Source organism: Python bivittatus, unplaced genomic scaffold (assembly GCF_059951505.1).
Source record: "Python bivittatus isolate LINGU-HERP-01145 unplaced genomic scaffold, Pbiv_v1 ctg000980_np1212, whole genome shotgun sequence".
Lineage (NCBI taxonomy): Eukaryota > Metazoa > Chordata > Lepidosauria > Squamata > Pythonidae > Python > Python bivittatus.
This window is the reverse complement of record NW_028277125.1, coordinates 36996975-37015966: the sequence shown is the minus strand read 5'-3', so window position 1 is coordinate 37015966 and position 18992 is coordinate 36996975. Positions and strand designations below refer to the sequence as shown.

The 18992-nt window shown below is 38.8% G+C and overlaps 1 protein-coding gene across 1 annotated transcript in view; it reads left to right on the top strand.

Annotated features, from left to right (window-relative positions):
- The window catches only part of RAB6B (RAB6B, member RAS oncogene family), a 56779-nt gene that overhangs the window by 30416 nt on the left and 7371 nt on the right, over window positions 1-18992 (top strand). Inside the window, exons 3-7 of the mRNA XM_007433383.3 lie at window positions 6873-6926; window positions 10119-10224; window positions 14101-14212; window positions 14499-14592; window positions 15124-15190. Of these exons, the coding sequence (XP_007433445.1) occupies window positions 6873-6926; window positions 10119-10224; window positions 14101-14212; window positions 14499-14592; window positions 15124-15190 (433 nt within the window). The remainder of the gene's footprint in view (window positions 1-6872; window positions 6927-10118; window positions 10225-14100; window positions 14213-14498; window positions 14593-15123; window positions 15191-18992) is intronic.

Below are 18992 nucleotides of genomic sequence, written 5' to 3'. Positions count from 1 at the left end.
AATCCAGGGACATCAACATGATGCATCTTCCTGTCTCTTTCCCAGGTGATCAAGGCCATCTCCACCCAAAATCCATTTCCAAGTAATCCATTACATCTAAGAGTTCTCAAAGCTGCACTACAGTTAGCTCTTTCAGCAGCTACACTTATTCTTTATACCTTTTCTTGCTCCCATTTTTGGCCTTCTTTATAAGTGTACATTCTCACTCTGGAAATGTTATATGGTGCAAGAAGGCATTATTTTGATTCAGATTTGGTGATGTTGGGCCTTACTGGGTTCCAGCAATTTTCTTGCTATAGAGGCCCATAAGCAAGTTTTCTTCTAATATTAAATTCAGTTGTGTTTGAAAGCCATGCTTGATCCATGTAGATTCTCATTGGGCAACTATAGTATCCTCTGGTACCCACCCCCATGTCCATTGGAGGGATCCAAGCAAATCAGAGCAGATTTGAAGGTCAGGGACATTATGGAAGTTAGAAGATAGCTGGTCAATTGTTTTGTGCTGCTCAGAATAGCAGACATTGTATAGCTGAGCCCCATAGGGGCCCAGGTAACGTCCAAGAATGCCAGGTATTGGTGTTAGTCGTGGTCAGTACACTCCTGTATTTTAATTACTTCCTTTTCTCTAGGAACATTAGAGGTCGTAGCAGACTATAATTCCCAAAAATGGTAGAGCAATTTCTTAGCAGTTAATATGCTATAAACCCATGGTACTTTCTGGTACTGTACAGATAGGCTGTTATCTGTTTGACTGATAAGGGGCCTCTTTAAATTAAAAGCACTGAAAATCAAAAAGAAGCAAGAGTTCATCTAATCTGGAAAAAGAATAAGAAAGCAGAAGGGATAAGGTATGACAAAGGAAAAGCAGTCCTAATTGTGCCCTTACATGTTAATCAGCTCCTGTGTGGATCATTTTTTCCTTTTTCCCTGAAGGTACACAGCTTGTAGCTTCAAGCTAGGAAGAATCTTTCTATGGCCATATGCTTGCAGTTTACAATTTGAAACAAGTTTCAACCAGACTAAAAGGCTATTGGCCTTCAGCTATCATTTCCTCTGCCACCCTTGGTTTAAAGAGCCACCTGACTCAATCATAGTGGCAATTTAATGTGGTAAACAAACTCCCCTTTCACCTTTTGACAGGCAATTTAAAATGCATCACAGGAACAGCATTGCTTGAGTGAACTTTGTAGATTGATTTTCTTGTTAAACCCTACCTCAATTTCCAGAATAGCTTTGTGGGGCTTTACAAAGTCAGAGTGGCATCTTTTCTCGCAATGTTTTTCACATTTCTTTCTGGCCACCTGAATTAAATGCCAATAAAGTGCATGCAAGGGCTAGAGATGAGGGCAAAATTAATTTTGTTTGCATTTAAATGCAAGCTTATCTAATTTCATATTTTTCCAGTCAGTTTAGCTATTTATAATTTGCAGATCGCTGAATGTCTCAGTGTATTTTTTCCAACAAATGCAAAGCTTATATTAGTGAAAAATCTGTACAAAAATGCATATACTCATGAAAAGAACTTGTAAAAATGTATTATATTACTGAATTTATTTGTTTAATCAGTAATGATTAAATTGTTTGATCAGGCTACATTTTAAACTAAAGTTGGATACATTTTAAAAATCAGATTTGATAAATGGAATTTTGTAATATTTTAAAACATGCAAAACTGAGATAATTTGTTCAGGGGCTGTGTAACTTCAGAGTGACTATTTCTTCCTACAAAATAAAAAACAGCATGTAAAGGGCATGCTGTAATGTTCATATATCCACCAAATACATTGTATCCTGATGTGATATACTCCTGGGTTTAATATACTCTGTGCTTCACTGTTTTAAGTTTTCTCATAGCTGTGCATAGAGATACAACTATACTCTTCTGACTGATTCTTTTGTTATGTGTTTTTGTCTTTGTCTTTTCCCCTTTCTTGGCTTTTCATCACAGAGGAGGAAGTCATGCATTCTAGGGGAAAAAAACCAGTGTATTCTGATCATAAAACTTTTTTTCCCTTAAGGAACAAATGGCTAAGAAATTAGCACTACAGCATAGCTCAGTTAAGGGTTGTCTTCCTGGTTTATCCTATAAGGCAGGACAACTTTTTGATTTATGATATATGATTTTAGCCTTGTCATTTTCATGGTCTGCAGTGAAAATGGTATCAGTTCTGACACACAGAAATGAAAGTAGGTTCATCTGCATTCAGAAAAAAAATTAATATCACATTTAATTGCATTTAATTTCTGCGTCTTGCAAATGAAGCAAATGCATGATGCAACCAAACTGAAGCTGCTGAGTGGAAAGCTATCAGGGGCAACACATGTGAAAATCAGGGGATGAAGGAACTATTGTTTAGTTCATGGCCCCACTTTGCAAAATGATTTACAGAAGCTGTCGCATCTCAAAAGTTGCTGCCCACCAACATTGTTGCTTCTCATAGCAGCCTAGGGGCCTCCAAAGTGACTACAGGTTCCTAACTTCTTTCTGCTATCTTGGTTTTCTTGCTATTGACTAGAAAGTGACCATATATAACGATTTTGGCATATGTCTTTGTGGATTTAATTTAAATAATATTTCCAAAATATTATTTCCTTTCACTCTGCAAAGGAAATGTAAACTCATGTTTTTCCTTGTCCTTCACTTGAAAATATTTATGTCTGGAGATTTAATTTGCCCAGAGATTAAATTTCATGTGTAATCTGGCTTGTGTTAAACATATTTTAAATCAACTATTTCTTGTGAAACCTTAGGAGGGCTTGCCCTGAAAGATGGATGGTATAAATGGATGAAGCAAATAAGAAAAATACTGTACATGTTTGTTAATGTGGAAGGAAAAACAAGAGAGTCGTCTACAATGTGATTGAGTTTCCTGGCCAATATGGCCATTGCAATCCAATTACACATTGCGTATTGAAACCCAATTGAAACAAGAGCTGCTTTAAGCTTTGTGTGTGAAAATACCTACTCCTTTTGCCTAAGAAAAAAAGCCTAAGTGGTGCTTTCAAACAGCTCTAGCTTCAGACTGATTTTAACACTGATCTCCTGTGGCAGGGATTTCACACAAGAATTGTCACACTGCTCCATTTAATGCAGCATGTGTCTCCAACAAACAAAAGGAGGCCACTATTCCTGGAATGTTGATAGGCAGAAAGATAGCTCTCTCTTGCTATTAATATGTAGCATCTGGTAGACAGTATATGATGAATCCATACATTCATCATGTATTTCAATTAGATTTGCTAGGAGCATTTTGGTTTCTAGTTCATGCTCTTACTTACTGGTTATCTCAGGCTTTCCATTCTTGATAGTAAGAAAGTAGCTGCATCTTTTCCCATTCCCAAGGAACTTCTTAAATTAAGCTGGATAGCAGGAATTAGGTTTGGGGGATGGGAATAGAGCAACCTGTGCATGAGTGGAAATGCAGGTATGAGACTTGACACAGCTTGTTTTGAAGTGTATCGAAGGAAAATCCTAAAAGGGCAGTGTCAGAAAAAATTATGGATATTATTAAGGGCCTCTGGAATGCAAACTCATGCTGTAAAACAATTACAAGAATGGAAAATTGATATGAATATTGAAGATAAATGGAATTCTACATGGGGGGGGAGACCCTGAGATCTGTTTCTAGCAGAGTTAGAGAAAATAAATTTAAATTAATGCATCACTGGTATTGTACCCCAACCCTTTTAGCAAACATTTAAAAATGTATATCTCAGGACAGCCAGAAAGAATATGGCTATATTAAAACATACTGGCACATTGGTAGGATTGCCCAAAGACTCAACAGTTTTGGAGGGCAATCTTTAAGGAGATAAATAAAGTCTGGGTTTCATCAGTTCAAGCAGTGTTAAAAATATGCACTTTATCATTGTTTAAAGAGGAAAATGAAAATACTGAGAATACAGACATTATTAGGTTTATGCTGATAGCATCAAGAATGTTCATTGTTCAGAAATGAGGAGATAGGAATCTCCACACTGGATATTTAGTACTCTAAATTATTAGCATTGTCTCAATGGAAGGGCCTATGAATACAAAAAATGCATGGTCTTTAGATAGAATACTCATCTTAATCTAATTTATAGATTAAGTGCAATTTAGAACCAACTGGAAGGTATTAACCTCAACAGCAGGGTGAATTTTGTGGTGTGAAGATGTGTCATCATCTTAAAGGAGAGGATTTTAAGAAAGAGTCTTGAATTCACCTCTATTAGTCTTGAATTTGTTATGCAGAACTGTATTTTTCAATAATATACTTTGTTTTCTGTATTTTTTTTAAGTGAATGTTTAGTAGATGATGGCCTGCTTTTTGCAATTCCCCTAAATACTTATTTAAATTCTATTGTATTAAAAGTGATATTTGGCAAAGATTTTCTGGCCTTCCTTCCTCTCATCATCTTTCTCTGACCTCACCTCCAATATGACCCTTGCAGAGAAATGATTTAGCACAGTCTTATTCATCTCCCAGTGGCCTTCCCAAACCTTTTTGTTGCTCTATCTGACTTTCTTTTCAAATACCTTCTTACTCCTGAGATTCAAAGGCCTTGAAACTCAAAAGATTATTTGTTTTTCTAATAGGAACTGTGAATATCAGGATCTGGAGCTTAATTGGCTCCCATACCCTACTGCTTTTCTTTCTTTCATCCCACTCAATCCCCTTCTGACAGCGGCAGCTGCAAAGCAAATCAATAAAAGGGCCCTAAAGTAGAAGGACATTTTCTCCATCATCTGAACACAGAGCATTCCCAAGAAAGGTGAAGGTTTATTAAACTGTAAAGCTGAGATTCTAAGGAATGTAAATTCAGCATATCACCCTCTGAATTTCTCTGAGCAGGAAGCTTAAGTAGGAACTGGTTGTAAAGTAAGGAAGAGTGATAAGCTCTCACCAGGGATACTTGGTGTCCCCTAGGTGGGTGAAGTAGAGGCCAAATTCTGTGTAAGTGAAGACCAGGCAAGGCTGAGCCAACTAGATCTAAGGAAGGGTGCAAAGGTGGGTGGATGATTGTCTAGTCCCTTAGTGGCTTGGCATTGCTGCCTTGAACCATCAGCCTCCTGGATTTTTTCCCTTTTATTTTTGTGAATGTGTATTGTTATAGGTTTTAATTGTATTTTTATTTATTGTTTTAACGTGTTGTGAGCCGCCCAGAGTCCCCCATTGGGGGGAGATGGGCGGGAGACGAATGAATGAATGAATGAATGAATGAATGAATGAATGAATGAATGAATGAATGAAGCCCCACCTGCCTGTACTATATACTTAACCATCTCTGGCTCTTTCCCCTCTAGGTTCCAAGAGATTTTCCCTTGTGAGTTTTTTGGTTACTGCCCTTTGTATGTTTTACATGTCTTGTTGGTTGCTGTTTGGTCTTCATTATTATATTTATCAGGAATCAGTGGTGAATATTTGCGCCCTTATTGTATGGGTACAATAGACAGCAATGTGTAAATAAGATGAGCATTAATATTTAGCTGGCAGGATATGCAGCTACTCAGAATTCATGCTCACCCAGACTATCTGTTGCTATGGAAGCCTCATGAAGGCAAACACTAATCCCTCTGAAATGCAATTGGTTTAGTGAAATGTCAGAACCTCAGCAACAACCAGAAGTTCTAAATAAGTGTTGAATGGAACTCTTTTGGCCATGGGAGTCTCTCCTTATTTTTCCTCCACTATAGCTTAATGTTGCTTTTTTACAGCAATAATAGGCAGAGCAGAATAAAACGAGGCTGCTCTCAGGGCATGAATATGTGCAAATTAGATTCCATCTATTTCTTCCCTCCTCTGTGTGCTGCAATTGTAACGGGAAGGGATCTCTTGGATGTCTGAGCTATATCATACAGTAGCTTAGAACTGCTATCTGGGTCCAACAGTAGAAGATGGGTTTTTGCCATCTTATTTTCAAATTCTATTTTTGTATTTCTAAAAAAACTTGGATAAACTCAGCTCATTGTGGAGTGTTAACCATATGGAGCTAGTGCTGTGTTGGCTTGGTAAACATTGGCCAGCTGCCTCTGGAGAGAATGCCTTTGCAGACTGCAGCACACACTGTTTGATTAATCAGCTAAATTCAGAAGCAGATGTGACTTGAAATCCAAACTTCTCCACCTGAGCTCTGTGGCAGCCCCTTTTACACTGGTCAGCCCTGTAGTCATGAGGTTCTAGAGTTCCTTTGTCATATACTCAGCTACAATTTGCATATTTGGCTGGGAAATCAATGTGAAATCAAGTAATAGAAAATGACTGGTATTTGTATATACTATATCAAGTATATGCATTTTTTTTTTTTTTTTGCAGCCAGGGCTGTACTTAAAAAACAAAAATACTTCTAAGGAGCACAGCAGGTATAAGTGATGATATGATGTGGATGATGCTAGATTGAGGAAGGTTGGTTGACTGTGGACAGCGTACTGTACCCAAAGAAAGAAATCCAGATATTAATGCTGTAGCACTATTACTCATTAGCTGCACCCTATGAGGAATGGGGTCAAGAAACAGTGATAAAATAGTTGAGATGTATATAATCTATGTATTGGGAAACTGAAGGGGTAACTCTCTATGTATGATAGAACATCATTGTGTAAATTGTGTCCTAACAATTCTGCTTCTGCTTTCTATACTCAAGGAGGCTTGGGTTCTATTTTAACAATAGCAGCCTTCCATCAAATTTCTTTTCAAACTGAGACTTTCTGAAGTCTTGTTTATAAAGTCTATGATATGGTGTGGGGGCCTGATATTCCACAGGGAAAAGAATCTCACTATGTATGCTGTAATACTTGAGTGCACTTGTTTCCATTGAAGCAGTACATTATAAAATTAATTTTGAATCAAAATAGCTGCTGACATTTCTTCCATTTTCCCTCTTTCTTACAGGCTACAATTGGAATTGACTTCCTATCTAAAACCATGTATTTGGAAGATCGGACAGTAAGTGGCAGGAACTGCTGAATTGCTGATGTTCTCAAGCTCTGTATTCAGACAGAAGTTGGGGGCAAACACCAAGAGGATTTCCATGCTAAACCCTCTCATTTAATTAAACTGATAATTAACTTATCTACTGATGGTGTTTCATATCTAGTGGTAGGTTGATTTTGATATGTTGCCATGGACCCTCGTAGGACAGTGGTGTCCTAAAAAGAATTGGAATCACACTCTTTCCACATGGCCTTTTCTTGCTTTTCACAATATTCTGCTGGTGCTCTTTGTGATGCAGAAGTAGGACAAAAGAACGGATTTCTGTCTAGCAGTTATCACCTCCCATGAATAGGTCACAATTGTACCATATATAGTAATGACCACAAACCCTGTGAACTACTCTAAAACTTAAAAACATGTTTATCTGGGATTTTGGCTAAATCTTAATTTAGGGATTTGCAACTTCACTGAATTCCTTCCATAGCAATAAATAAAGTAAAATCATCTTTGAATTCAGCTTGATTGCAGGTAACTTCATGGGCACATCATATAGGCTCTGTTTTCTGGTAGTCAGATCTTTCTGCCCATTGTTCTAGTGCACAGATTAGGTAGCAGTAGATCTAACCCTTCTCTCTTTAAAGAACCTTTTCTAGATCAGTGTGCTTGCAAAAACCAGTGGACATTTGCCACCTCCCCACAGGGTATTGCAGAGAATTCAAAGGGAGAGGTTGTTTTAAGGGTTGGCCTAATGAAAAAGATGGAAGGGAGAATGTCAAGCTGCACATAGCAGTAGAATGGAGGGCACTATTCTGTGGTACAGAAGGACAGGATTGTATGTCCAGGGCAGTCTGCCCTGAAAGATCTATCGTGGTTTGCAAAGATTAACTGTCAAGGTAAAAGTCACTTGTCAGTCTACTTGAGTTCTGGAGATGGAATGTGGATCTCATCTTACTCTTTCCCTGTGGGCCGCTCTTGCAGGTGGGACTTTAAACATCTGAGCTTCCCCTATTCTCTTCATCTGTGTGCATGCATGTATATAATTAAAACATAAAGGATAGCAAAGTTGCTCTGTTGTGCATTGCTGGGAAACACTGAGAGCAGATGGCAAGTAGCCTATCTTTACTGGCCCACCTAAGGAAATGAGGAAACTCCAGTCTGGAAACTCTATTCTGCTTCCGCAGGGCCTCTAAGGCCTAGTGCCCGGATCATTGTGTAAATAAGAGCCATTGAGGTTATCCCACATTAGCCAGCAATTGAAAACTAAGAGTCTCAGATTTATGGGAATTTTTTTCAGTCCCCTTTATTGGCCACACCAGCTAATTTGTTACATTCATTCACATGGAGACCAGGCTAAGACAATCCCACTGGAAGGTCTCCCCCTATACATATGCATTTTTTTTCAAGGAATTCCAGAGGCTGGAATTTCAGCCAAGAAAATCACCAATCACAGCCTTTAAAGTGTTGTGCTAAGCTGTATGAACAGCTGTGCAGCACAGACCTGCTTTTGGATGCACTGTACAGGTGGACTCTGGGGTTAGGGTGATAGATTTAAGGTGATATGATTGCCTGCCAACTCTGGGATGAGAAGGAGCATGTGACCTCTTCAAAGAAGGGCACATGGCCCCTTTCCTAAGTGCCTATATTTTGTGATTTCTCCTCTTTTCTTAGAAATGTCACTGCCACTATTTAAAAAAAAAAAATCTTGATTTATAATTTTGGGAGAACCTTTTTGCAAGGATAATCCAATGTCAGCACAGATGGGAGTTAGCTTTAATGAGAGAGAAGCAGCAGCTGCATTAATAAGTAGCATCTAACTGTCTCGTGCAGTATTAATGCAATCTCAACCATCCATCTTAGGCCTAATGGATTGTTTCCAAGGCTTTCCAATCACTCTTATGAAAATGACAGGCTGAGTGTAATAGAAATGCAAGAGGAAAAACGCTGATAATTTTCCCTAAGCTATCCCTGAGATTGTATGATCTAGTGGCTGGAACATGAATAGCTTTCTCATTTCTGCTGCCCTTTCATTAGAAGATGCTGCAAACTAGTTATTTTCCTGGGGAAAACAGTGAAGCCACATGTACCATAGGGTAGGTTGCCAGCATTCAGAGTAGGTTTCGTCAAGCGTTCCTCTGACAAAAATTCCTGAGTCAGTTTGTATATGTGTAAAACTCTTGTGCCCAGTTGTGCTTTATGCTGACACTGTGCTTGAGTACTCCTGGTATATTGATCATCCTGGTCCCTCTAAACAGTGCAGATAGCTACAGACCATGTTGCAAATTTCACAAATCAGTGCAAATGCGCCTTGCCCATACCTTCCTTCTAGTGAAATTTGGCTGTGTCTTTCATGATACTGCTGTAGTCTGATCCAATTGCTTTTTAAACCTACTATTACCCCTCTGCGTCTCTCCTTCAAATTTGTGTCTCAGTGGCCTTTTTCATTTTGTTCCTTGTATCATAACTTTCATAGTTATAACATTGTTAATATCATAACATGTTCTCAAGATGCCAAATTTTTAAAATAAGAATTTTTAGATGTTTCAACCACATACTTTAAACCATGGATGCACAACCTTTTCTGGATCAAAGATTCCATGAAGAGAGAGCACACAAAATATCACAAGAGGTCAAAGCAGATAATACACATGTCCAAAATTTTAAATTTATTTTCTTAAATTCCATGCACAAATTAATTCCTCCCCCCCCCTTCAAATATTCCCTATTTCATATTTTGTGCCAAAACTGCAAAGTTTAATTTTGATTTATTTTCTGCTCTTCCCACAGGGAATCATTACTTTTATTCTAATCAAAACATGCAGCAGCCTTTCTCCTGCCTGGTACCTTCCAAAGGCCAGCATGTCTTAAGGACCTCAGGTTGGGGAAAACTGATACACAAGTTATAGATGGAAAGTCTTTCTTCCCATGCATACTCTATATACTCTAAATACCGAAAAAGGACATGTTTGTAATCTCGTGTGGGCATTACATCAGATTACAAATAATGCTTTGAATAACTAAAACATGATCAAACATTAAATGATCCATTTAAAAACAAAACACCTGGCTAGAAACCTCTTCTGTTTAATTCTTTATCACTTTTGTTTTCTCTTCGTCCTGTTGTTTATATCTGTTTCGCCTCCTAACTGTGTGTGTGTATGTGTATATGTCTTTCTCTTTGCTGCTCTCCTCCCCTGGCCCTGGCAGGTGCGGTTGCAGCTCTGGGACACAGCTGGCCAAGAGAGATTCCGAAGTTTGATTCCCAGTTACATTCGTGACTCTACAGTAGCCGTGGTGGTTTATGACATCACAAGTGAGTTAAGTTTGGATGGGGTTGTCTAAATGGGAGCACACTGTGAAGGCACTTGTTAGTTCAATATCACTAGAATAGCACATCGCGTGGCTCAGTATAAAATGAAACAAACAATTACATTAGAAGCCTTGTACTGAAAGGATATGAGATGTGACATTGAAGAGCTTCGCTCTGTTCTCCTTCTTTATGCTATCACAATATTTTAAGCTGCAGTAGGGTGCAAGAATCATAAGTGTCCTCCTTAGCAGCTTCCCCCATCCAGTGCCCTTCAGTCTTGTTGAAGTGAAACTTCCCTTAATGTGGAGATTTGTAATCTAGTATATCTACGTTGGGGAAGGCTAATTCTTAAGAAGTTCAATGAGTAGGAGGGACATGCCTTAATACAGTGTTTCTCAACCTTGGCAGCTTTAAGATGTGTGGACTTCAAGTCCCAGTCCACACATCTTAAAGCTGCCAAGGTTGAGAAACACTGTCTTAAGGAGTAGCTTGATGGTCAGAATAAGTATCCTCTAATTCCACATTCTGCTTCCAGCATTATTAGGCCTGACGTCACTGGGAGGTCTCACACCAAGTGAATCAGGAATCCTTTAACTATATGCTGGTTCCTTCCAGAGAAATTAGGGCAACGCTTTTTAAATCTTGTTAAGGGTATTATTTCTTTCTGTGTATGTAATATGGCCCATATGGTAAAGATGAGTTGATTTATGGGCTGAGTGAAAGTAGTAAACAGGCAAAACACTGAAATATCTTCTGATGGGTATTTTTATAAACAGGCTGTGTAAATTTCTGTGGGTCTTTTTTTAAATGGCACATTAGTTTACATCCCTTTAACGTGTTTGCATCTAGGGCGATGATACTTTCGATTGCACTCATGTATTCCTTTGCTGTATCTATCATTGTAATATTTCCTTGGCCCAAGACGGGCTTGAACTGCCATCAACAGAACAATCTGTTGCAGTTTTGCTTTGATACTGTTATCTTTGTGTACTAGTATTTCTTTTATTTATTACATTTATATCCCATTGTCTCTTCAAGGTGTTTAAGTGTCTGTAATATTTACATATACCCATTTTATCCTTATATAAGCTGAAAGGGAGTGATTGACCACATGACACCTTGTAGCTGAATGTGGATTTTAATCCAGGTCTCCAAAGTGTGATCTACCCATTCTAACCACATTGGCAAATCCAATTCATAAAAAAAGTCCACCAGATCAAACTTAAGGCTGAGTTCACCAAATGTGTTTCTTGTGACTATACATTATGGGCAGGATATAAGTGTAGTAGTTTTATCCTCAGTGGTGTAGTTTGAATTAGACCACAGGGTGAAAGTCCAGTGCCCTATGCCAGAGTACCTTCAACAGATCACTCGGAGAGGTAGGGATGATAGGAGCAATGATAAAACTGGCTGGCCTACTCATAGAGGAACCCCCTGGGGCTGATTTTTTTCCATGCATCTTCCTTTCCTGTTGTTTAAAAAAGTATATCATAGTCAGGACAGATAAATATCTATGTGATTACAGATGCTTAGGTTATTACTTTGACTTCAAAAATGACCTATTGTTTTTCTACAACAATGCAGTACCTATTCTCAAGAAACAGTATTTAACATCAGGGTAGCAGAAGCAATTACATTTGATTTCTGTAACTATGCTGGTGCTGTGATTTAAAGCATTTAAACATGCCAGATTGTGTAAGTACATAATAATTCTTTTTTATCAGCAATGGCATCTTTTCCTGGTCTGTAAAAAGTGATTGTAAATCAGGGAATGGTGGTGTGGTGAAAGAAGGAAATATTGATTGTCATTCACCACTGAAATAACCACAATCATCTAAAGAGATTCTTCATAAGACCTTGACTTCCTGGGTCTAAATTTATCTAACCTGCAGTACTGGTTATTCTTCATGAATTTGTCTGCTGCTACCATTTATAAGCCATTTGAATTGGTGGCCATCCACAAACCTTCTGGAGACAAATTCCATAGTTTAGTTCCCTCAGTGACCAATTACTTTCAGATAGCACTCACTTTCTCCTTTCCAAGGAACTTGCCTCCAAGCTGAAGGAGTTGCCAGATAAAATATTTCTGATCTTCACGGTCCTGGATCCAGGTTCTGACATGGATACTGTAACCTTTTCTGAAGCCATCTCTTGCCCTTTTATTGTTCCTACTGAAATGAATATAAGAGGAAGTGGAAAGTGACAGAAAGGAGGATCTGCCTCCCTCTGCCGGCTTCAGCTGACCAAGGGTATTGAGGAGTGAACAGACAAAGGTGACTCAATATAAATGCTCCTTTTCTAACAGATCGCTTTGGAAGGATGGAGACCATTGCTTTGGTTGCTATAGTTGCATTAACTCTGTCTCTAACTGGCAACTGATTCTCTTAGAAAAAAATGTAGGCACCAGTAATTTGTTGAATAAGAAAGCCTGGGCCACGGCTCCTGTCACAGTTAGTTCATTTTAGAAGAACTTGCAGTTGAAGCTGTTGCCAACGAGGGACACACAGGAAACTAGCTGTGTGGACAAAAGACACGTGCGAACAGATAGTCCAGAAGATGAGGATAGTGGGAAAAAGAACATTGCTGTACTTGGGATTTACTGCTGTGCTGACACAAAATTTCCTTCATAAGTGATATTTCACCAGAACAATGGCTAGATGTTGCTGCAAATTGCTAGTATAGAAATACTTAACGTGTTAATATCAGCTCTGTTTCTTGCTTCAGGTTAAAAAACAGATTAGGTGTGAATTGTATGTATGTTGCGTGTAATATGCATGTTTTAAAATCAAGTAATTGGCTAACGGGAAGAGGGAGTACTAATTACATTGTTGTTCTAACAGAAAATATTCAGCTACTTGAGAGAAAGTTCTTCAATTGGCCTTAGTTCCACCTCTTAGAGGACATAAATGAGGTGTTGCTGAGAACATTCTAATGCACATTATCGTGAAAGAAGCATTTAATGTCATGCCCAATCTCAGTTTGGATTAGAATTATAACAAAGCAACAAGTCTTCCTCATTCCATCTTCCTGTTCATTTCCTATCTATTCCCGTCTTTGTGAAAATAACTTATCTTGTATAACTTTTTGTTATTCAAATCTTCTCCCTGTTGGCTCTCACTGTCCTGAAGTTTATGTCAAAAATCTTGGTTTTGGTTTCTTTGATGATTCATTCTTATTTCTTCCTTGCTCTAGCCTCATAAAAATAGGCAGAAAAGTTTATAGCACTTCTTTATTATACAAATTCTTCAAATACTTTTATCTATTTCACCCTTTTCCCAAGGAAATCAGGCTTTCTATAAGGAAATCCAATCAGTTGTCCAAGTCTTCTTTTATTTTCAAATAATCCTGTGAGGTAGCTTTAGTATTGGCCCAAAATCCCCTGTAAATTTCACATATAAGTAAAGATTTTAAACTAAACTCAATATTCAGTCACTCTGCTCCAGTGATATATCAGCAGAGTATGTTGTCTTAAGCCCACGTGACAGTGAAGGGAGCACTGCTTTTCAGTGGTCTAGTGTTCCAACCTGCAGTCATCAACAGCCAACATGAAATGGCAAAATGGAGGCTATAGTCTTCAAATTGACTAATTCAGAGAATGGTACCTGGACCTCTCCAGATGTTGGTGGTGTAAAGCTCCCAGCATCTCTCACCTTGCTGGCTAGAAATTATTTGAGTTGTCATTCAGGAACATTTGGGGACTACAACTTTTTCATTCCCAAGTCAGATGCACAGGCATTTTATCAAATTCATTCAGCACCGTGACTACTGTCAGAAATCTTTTTCTTCAAAATTCTCCAAATATGTTGGCTAAGCCATTTCCATTGTCTGTTGGAAAGACCGGCATTTGCCTTGTACTCACCTTCTCTTTTTTCCTCACAGATCTCAATTCATTCCAACAAACTTCCAAATGGATTGATGATGTCAGAACAGAAAGAGGAAGTGATGTCATCATTATGTTAGTGGGAAATAAAACAGACCTTGCAGATAAAAGGTAAATACACACTATGAAAATGAAGGGGAAGCGTTGCTGATGCAGAAGGTGACTGCTAATTTTTTTATATACAGAAAAAATGCAGAAAGGCAATAAACCTCATACTCTGGAGGACCTGTGAGGTCTCTTTTTATCAAAGGGACAGATTTCCTAGAATGTTATTTCTTCTTGCATTTGTTATGGAAGAAGACTGATCCTGATTCCCAGGTATTCCAACTGATCCTGTTTTCCCCACCTTTCCCAACTGCAGTAAATCAGCTACCATTTTCCCTCTGTCTGACCCTAGGCAGATTACCATTGAAGAAGGGGAACAGAGAGCTAAAGAACTGAATGTCATGTTTATTGAGACAAGCGCGAAAACAGGATACAATGTAAAACAGGTAAAGCATGCTTGTTCTTGGGCACACATAAGAAATTGTGCATTTTTTATACATGAGAAAGGATACATAACAAGAATTTGGGGAGGCTGGGGGGTGGAATATAGCTGGTCATCCTGTTAGGGAAAATGTTATGTCGCAAATAGGCCTTCATGACCTGAGCATTTTCAGGATGTCGTCACTTAATACTCTATATTTAAAGTTCATTTTTATTTAATTCTTTCCTGCTTTGCAGTTAGTTGGGTCTTCAGTCATACATACTACTTCATGTGCTAGAAATTGAAATGATGCCTCCTAGAAACCTGTGGCTTTCACTGCTCAGAGGAAGGGCTTTGCCTCTGATACTAATCTGAAGAGCACTCATTCTTATAACCTTTAGCCAGTGCACTAGTGGAAGACAGCTTGGGGCTCCTCTTTTATAAATGTCACATGCACAATACTATTGCTAGTTTCAGTTTCATTTTGGATACAAAGGTCCTAATTATTGCTTCTCTTTCTCTTTAACCCCATCTCCATTGGCCTTGGTTTCTCTAGCTCTTCCGACGTGTTGCCTCAGCCCTACCAGGGATGGAGAGTGTTCAAGAGAAGAGTAAAGAAGGGAGTATCCTTTATTAATTAAGAACAGCAGTTTCTCAAATAGCACTTCCCATTTAGGAACTCAGAGGTAATTCATATAAGAAAGAAATGGGATGTTTAAAGTGGCTTTGTTGCCAGCTGGATTAGTTTGTGATTGTAGTAATAATTTGCTATAATGCTTGTCCATGTTGCATATCTTCTCTCTTCCACATTAATTTAAGTTTGAAGAGATTTCCTCCACTGCTCCCTTAACTCCTATGATCAGTGGCTGGAATAGGGGAAGGGTTATTTGTTTGTTTATTTAGAAGAACGTATATGGCTCTGCAACTGAAGCAAATAACTCTGAGAGGTTAACTGCAGTTCAGAAACTAATATAAAAGCAGAACAGAAAAATACAATTAGTGTAAAAGTAGTTGTAACAGAATACAAGATCTGAGGCATCTCAAAAGCAAGTCATGCCCCCTAAAAACACATGTCGAGCTCCTCTAGCAGCTTGGCTCTAACGTCTGAGGGAACACCGGTCTTCACAGCCTTCCATAAGGCCAGCAAAGTTGGGGCATGCAGGCCTTGGAGGAAGACTGCTCCATAGGGCAGGTGTTACAACAGAAAAGGCATGTCACCTGGATCACACAAGATGGCACTGTTTCACAGAAGAGATCTGGAGGCTTGCCCATCCTATTGGATCTGGTGGGACAGGAAAAAACAATTTTAATTATTAAGTTAGTAGAATCCAATATCTACAGCAGAGTGAAATAATTAATAGGACCAACCAAAATAATAGAAATTTCCAAGTTCTCCAGGGCTCCAAAAATGTGAAGAACATTAGTTCTAATCTAAGGTCTGTCTCTTGCCATGGACAATATATGCTTTGGCTTGACAGAGTACAGAAATAAAAGAAACAATACAAATTGTTATGTCAAGTCTGGGGAATAATTTGGTTAGTGCATTAGGTATAATGTCAATTAAACCAAGCTTTGTAGACTGGAAAACTGATCTAGGCTGTTTGTAATGCTGCCTCAATGCAAACTCAGCATTGCATCCCCCAGAGTTTTATTCAGTTTGCATTAAAATTAAAGTTGGGATAGTATTCAGGCTTTTAAATGAAAGGTAGTCCTTAGTGGTTGCAGTGAAGGACTTGAAAGTGAGCAATATGTCAGGCTGATTATAATCATCAGTGCCCACAAAACTGGGTTTTCCACTCTCCTTTGTCTCTTCCTTTATCTTCAGCCAACACAGTGGGGACAGTGAATAAGTGCATAAGGATACATTTATTTAGAACTCAGCTTTTCCTGGTGGAGAGCTTTTGGTGTTTATTACCTTGGAGAAAATATAGCTTTCCATATATTTTAATGTAAGTATATATCAAGAAGAAAATGCTAATTAAGTTCAAACTTTTTCAGCTTATGGGCAAACAATGCAGGGGTGCCCTTAGTTATTTTCAAGTTAACTATATAGTGGTCCGCCTGCGTGGATTTGAAAAGGCAACTGTTTTGAAAAGTGTTACAAATCCACATTCTGATTCCATATTTGTTTCAAAACTTTCAAGAGTTGTATGTCTTCAGAATTTTTAATCACTGATGTGTAGAAAACGCTTCAAAATGTTCTGAATGTGTTTTCCTACTGAGAAAGACTGGCTGCACAAGCCAATACACTTTGTGTCTCAGTAACATTCAGCTTGCACTGCAAGGGTATCTGAAGGCAGATGAAGAATCAGCCAACCACTTCCTTCCTATTGTGAATTCTTCAGACACTCAAAATGGCCTTGTTAAATTGAACTCAGAATCTCATTTCTCCCATTGTGGGATGAACACACCAAAGGAAAGCATTAGCACAGAGCAGCACTAATGAATATTGTTCAATTAACGGTTATTTATTTGAGATTAGTTCCTGGTTTCTAAATGAAACACAGCAGTAACGACTTCCTTCTGTGTCTGAGGCTGGCAGGAAATAGAGAATACACAGGGAATATTTGCCAATTAATGGCAGTTTATACCATGCTAACATTCTTTCTGTAAGTTATGCAAGAGGACCATATAAGTTTTTTTTCTCTCTGAATTCTTGACAAATAAGTGTGATTTAGAAACTAACTTGAACAGACTCTCTAATGTGCCGAGTGACTCTAGAAGCAGACATTGAATAACTATGCCAACACTACTTTAAGAGAGCTTTAAAAAATCTTACTTCAGCATTCCTATCTGAGTTTTAGTTTATTTAGTGTTAACAGTTGTTAATTATATTTCCTTGGTTAGCCTTAGGCCATGCCTTCATTTCCAGTCAGTCAGTCACTGCAGTGGCTCTCAAATCACAGCCAACAGTTGTGACTTTGCTAAATTACAATGTTCAGTTTGGGATTTTTTTTACAAATTTCCATTTTTCCATTTCCATTTTATTTGCTTACACAGCAGTCACAAACATAATTTGAACTTTCCACACTACCTGCTGCTCAGCTATCATCCTGAGGAGGTAGTGCATATTTCAGCTCCTCTTAATTATTGAAAAACTAATCCTGTACCAATGAGATATCAGAAATTGAAAGATTTCTGATCGAATGTCAGCTCATTCATGTGCCTTTTACCAACAGGAATGATGGACTTGGCTTATTTTTTTTCTACCTGGGCTTTGCATGCCAATACTCAGATTTTACACATCTTGCAATTCAGTCTTCCTTATTAAATGTACTATAACACAGTATTTCTCAACCTTGGCAACCTGAAGATGTGTGGACATGAACTCCCAGAACTCCCTAGCTAGCACGCTGGCTGGGGATTTTGGGGAGTTCAAGTCCACGCATCTTCAAGTTGCCAAGGTTGAAAAACATGGTTATAACACAAAGCATTTAAAATGAAGGTATAAGGCTGCCAGCACAGGAGCTGCTGCCTAAAAGCTGCCTTGCAAAAATGGGGCTGCTGTAGGACCTCAGTCTCTTTCTTCTATTACCTTTGACCCCTCCCCTCCTGTGCCAGGAGGTGAAATGGGCAGAAAGTTGGTAGGTCTCCAGTTCTGTCTGCAGTGGCACCACCCCCAATTGCAGCATGGATATTTGTATGTCTGTTTTTTTTTCATCAAGTAGATTTTTAAAATGTGACAGGTGGTCACAGCTTCCCAGCCATCTCTGGGAAATGGCCACTGTCCACCTAATGGAAAAATCTTTCATTGACCTCTGCTGGCTTACCAGGGTAGCTGATTATCCCAGAGTAGCAATGGATGGCTAAGCTGTATTATACAAACATCACCCATGTTTCTCGGTTAGAACATCCTCTCCCTGGTCATAAAAAAGTACCAGGCTATGGAGAAGGCTGCAGCCTAGTCTTTTCCATCACGTTTTTTATGCAGGGATGTGCTGAGATACATCATCTCACCACCTTCAACCTGAGGCCTGCACTCATGCAATCTAGATGGTGATGGTTTCTCCCATTCATTAGTTTTCCCTTCTGTCATATTAACAATGACAATTCAGTAACAACAGCAGAGGCCACATCCAAGGTTTTGGAAGTTGCAACTTCTGCAGTTGCAGTACAAGGTACCTTGTACTCATGGAAGAGAGGGAGGTACGATCAATCCAGACCAGCAAATACTTATCTGGACAGAAAAAAAGGCATGTGCCTTAAGTCCCTGTAGCAAAGGAGAGATAACGTCTGTCTTCTAGTCTAATTCCTACATTTTGCTTTGGGAAAGGGAAGCTCCCTTGTGGGCCTGGACTGAGTGTGATATATGTTAGTTATGTCAGCAGCACATGCAGAAAGCACAGCCCGGACTTTGCACCTGCTGTGCAGAGGAGGAGAGACCTTTACTGTGACTAGTTAAGGATGGCAGAGAAGTGACGCCAT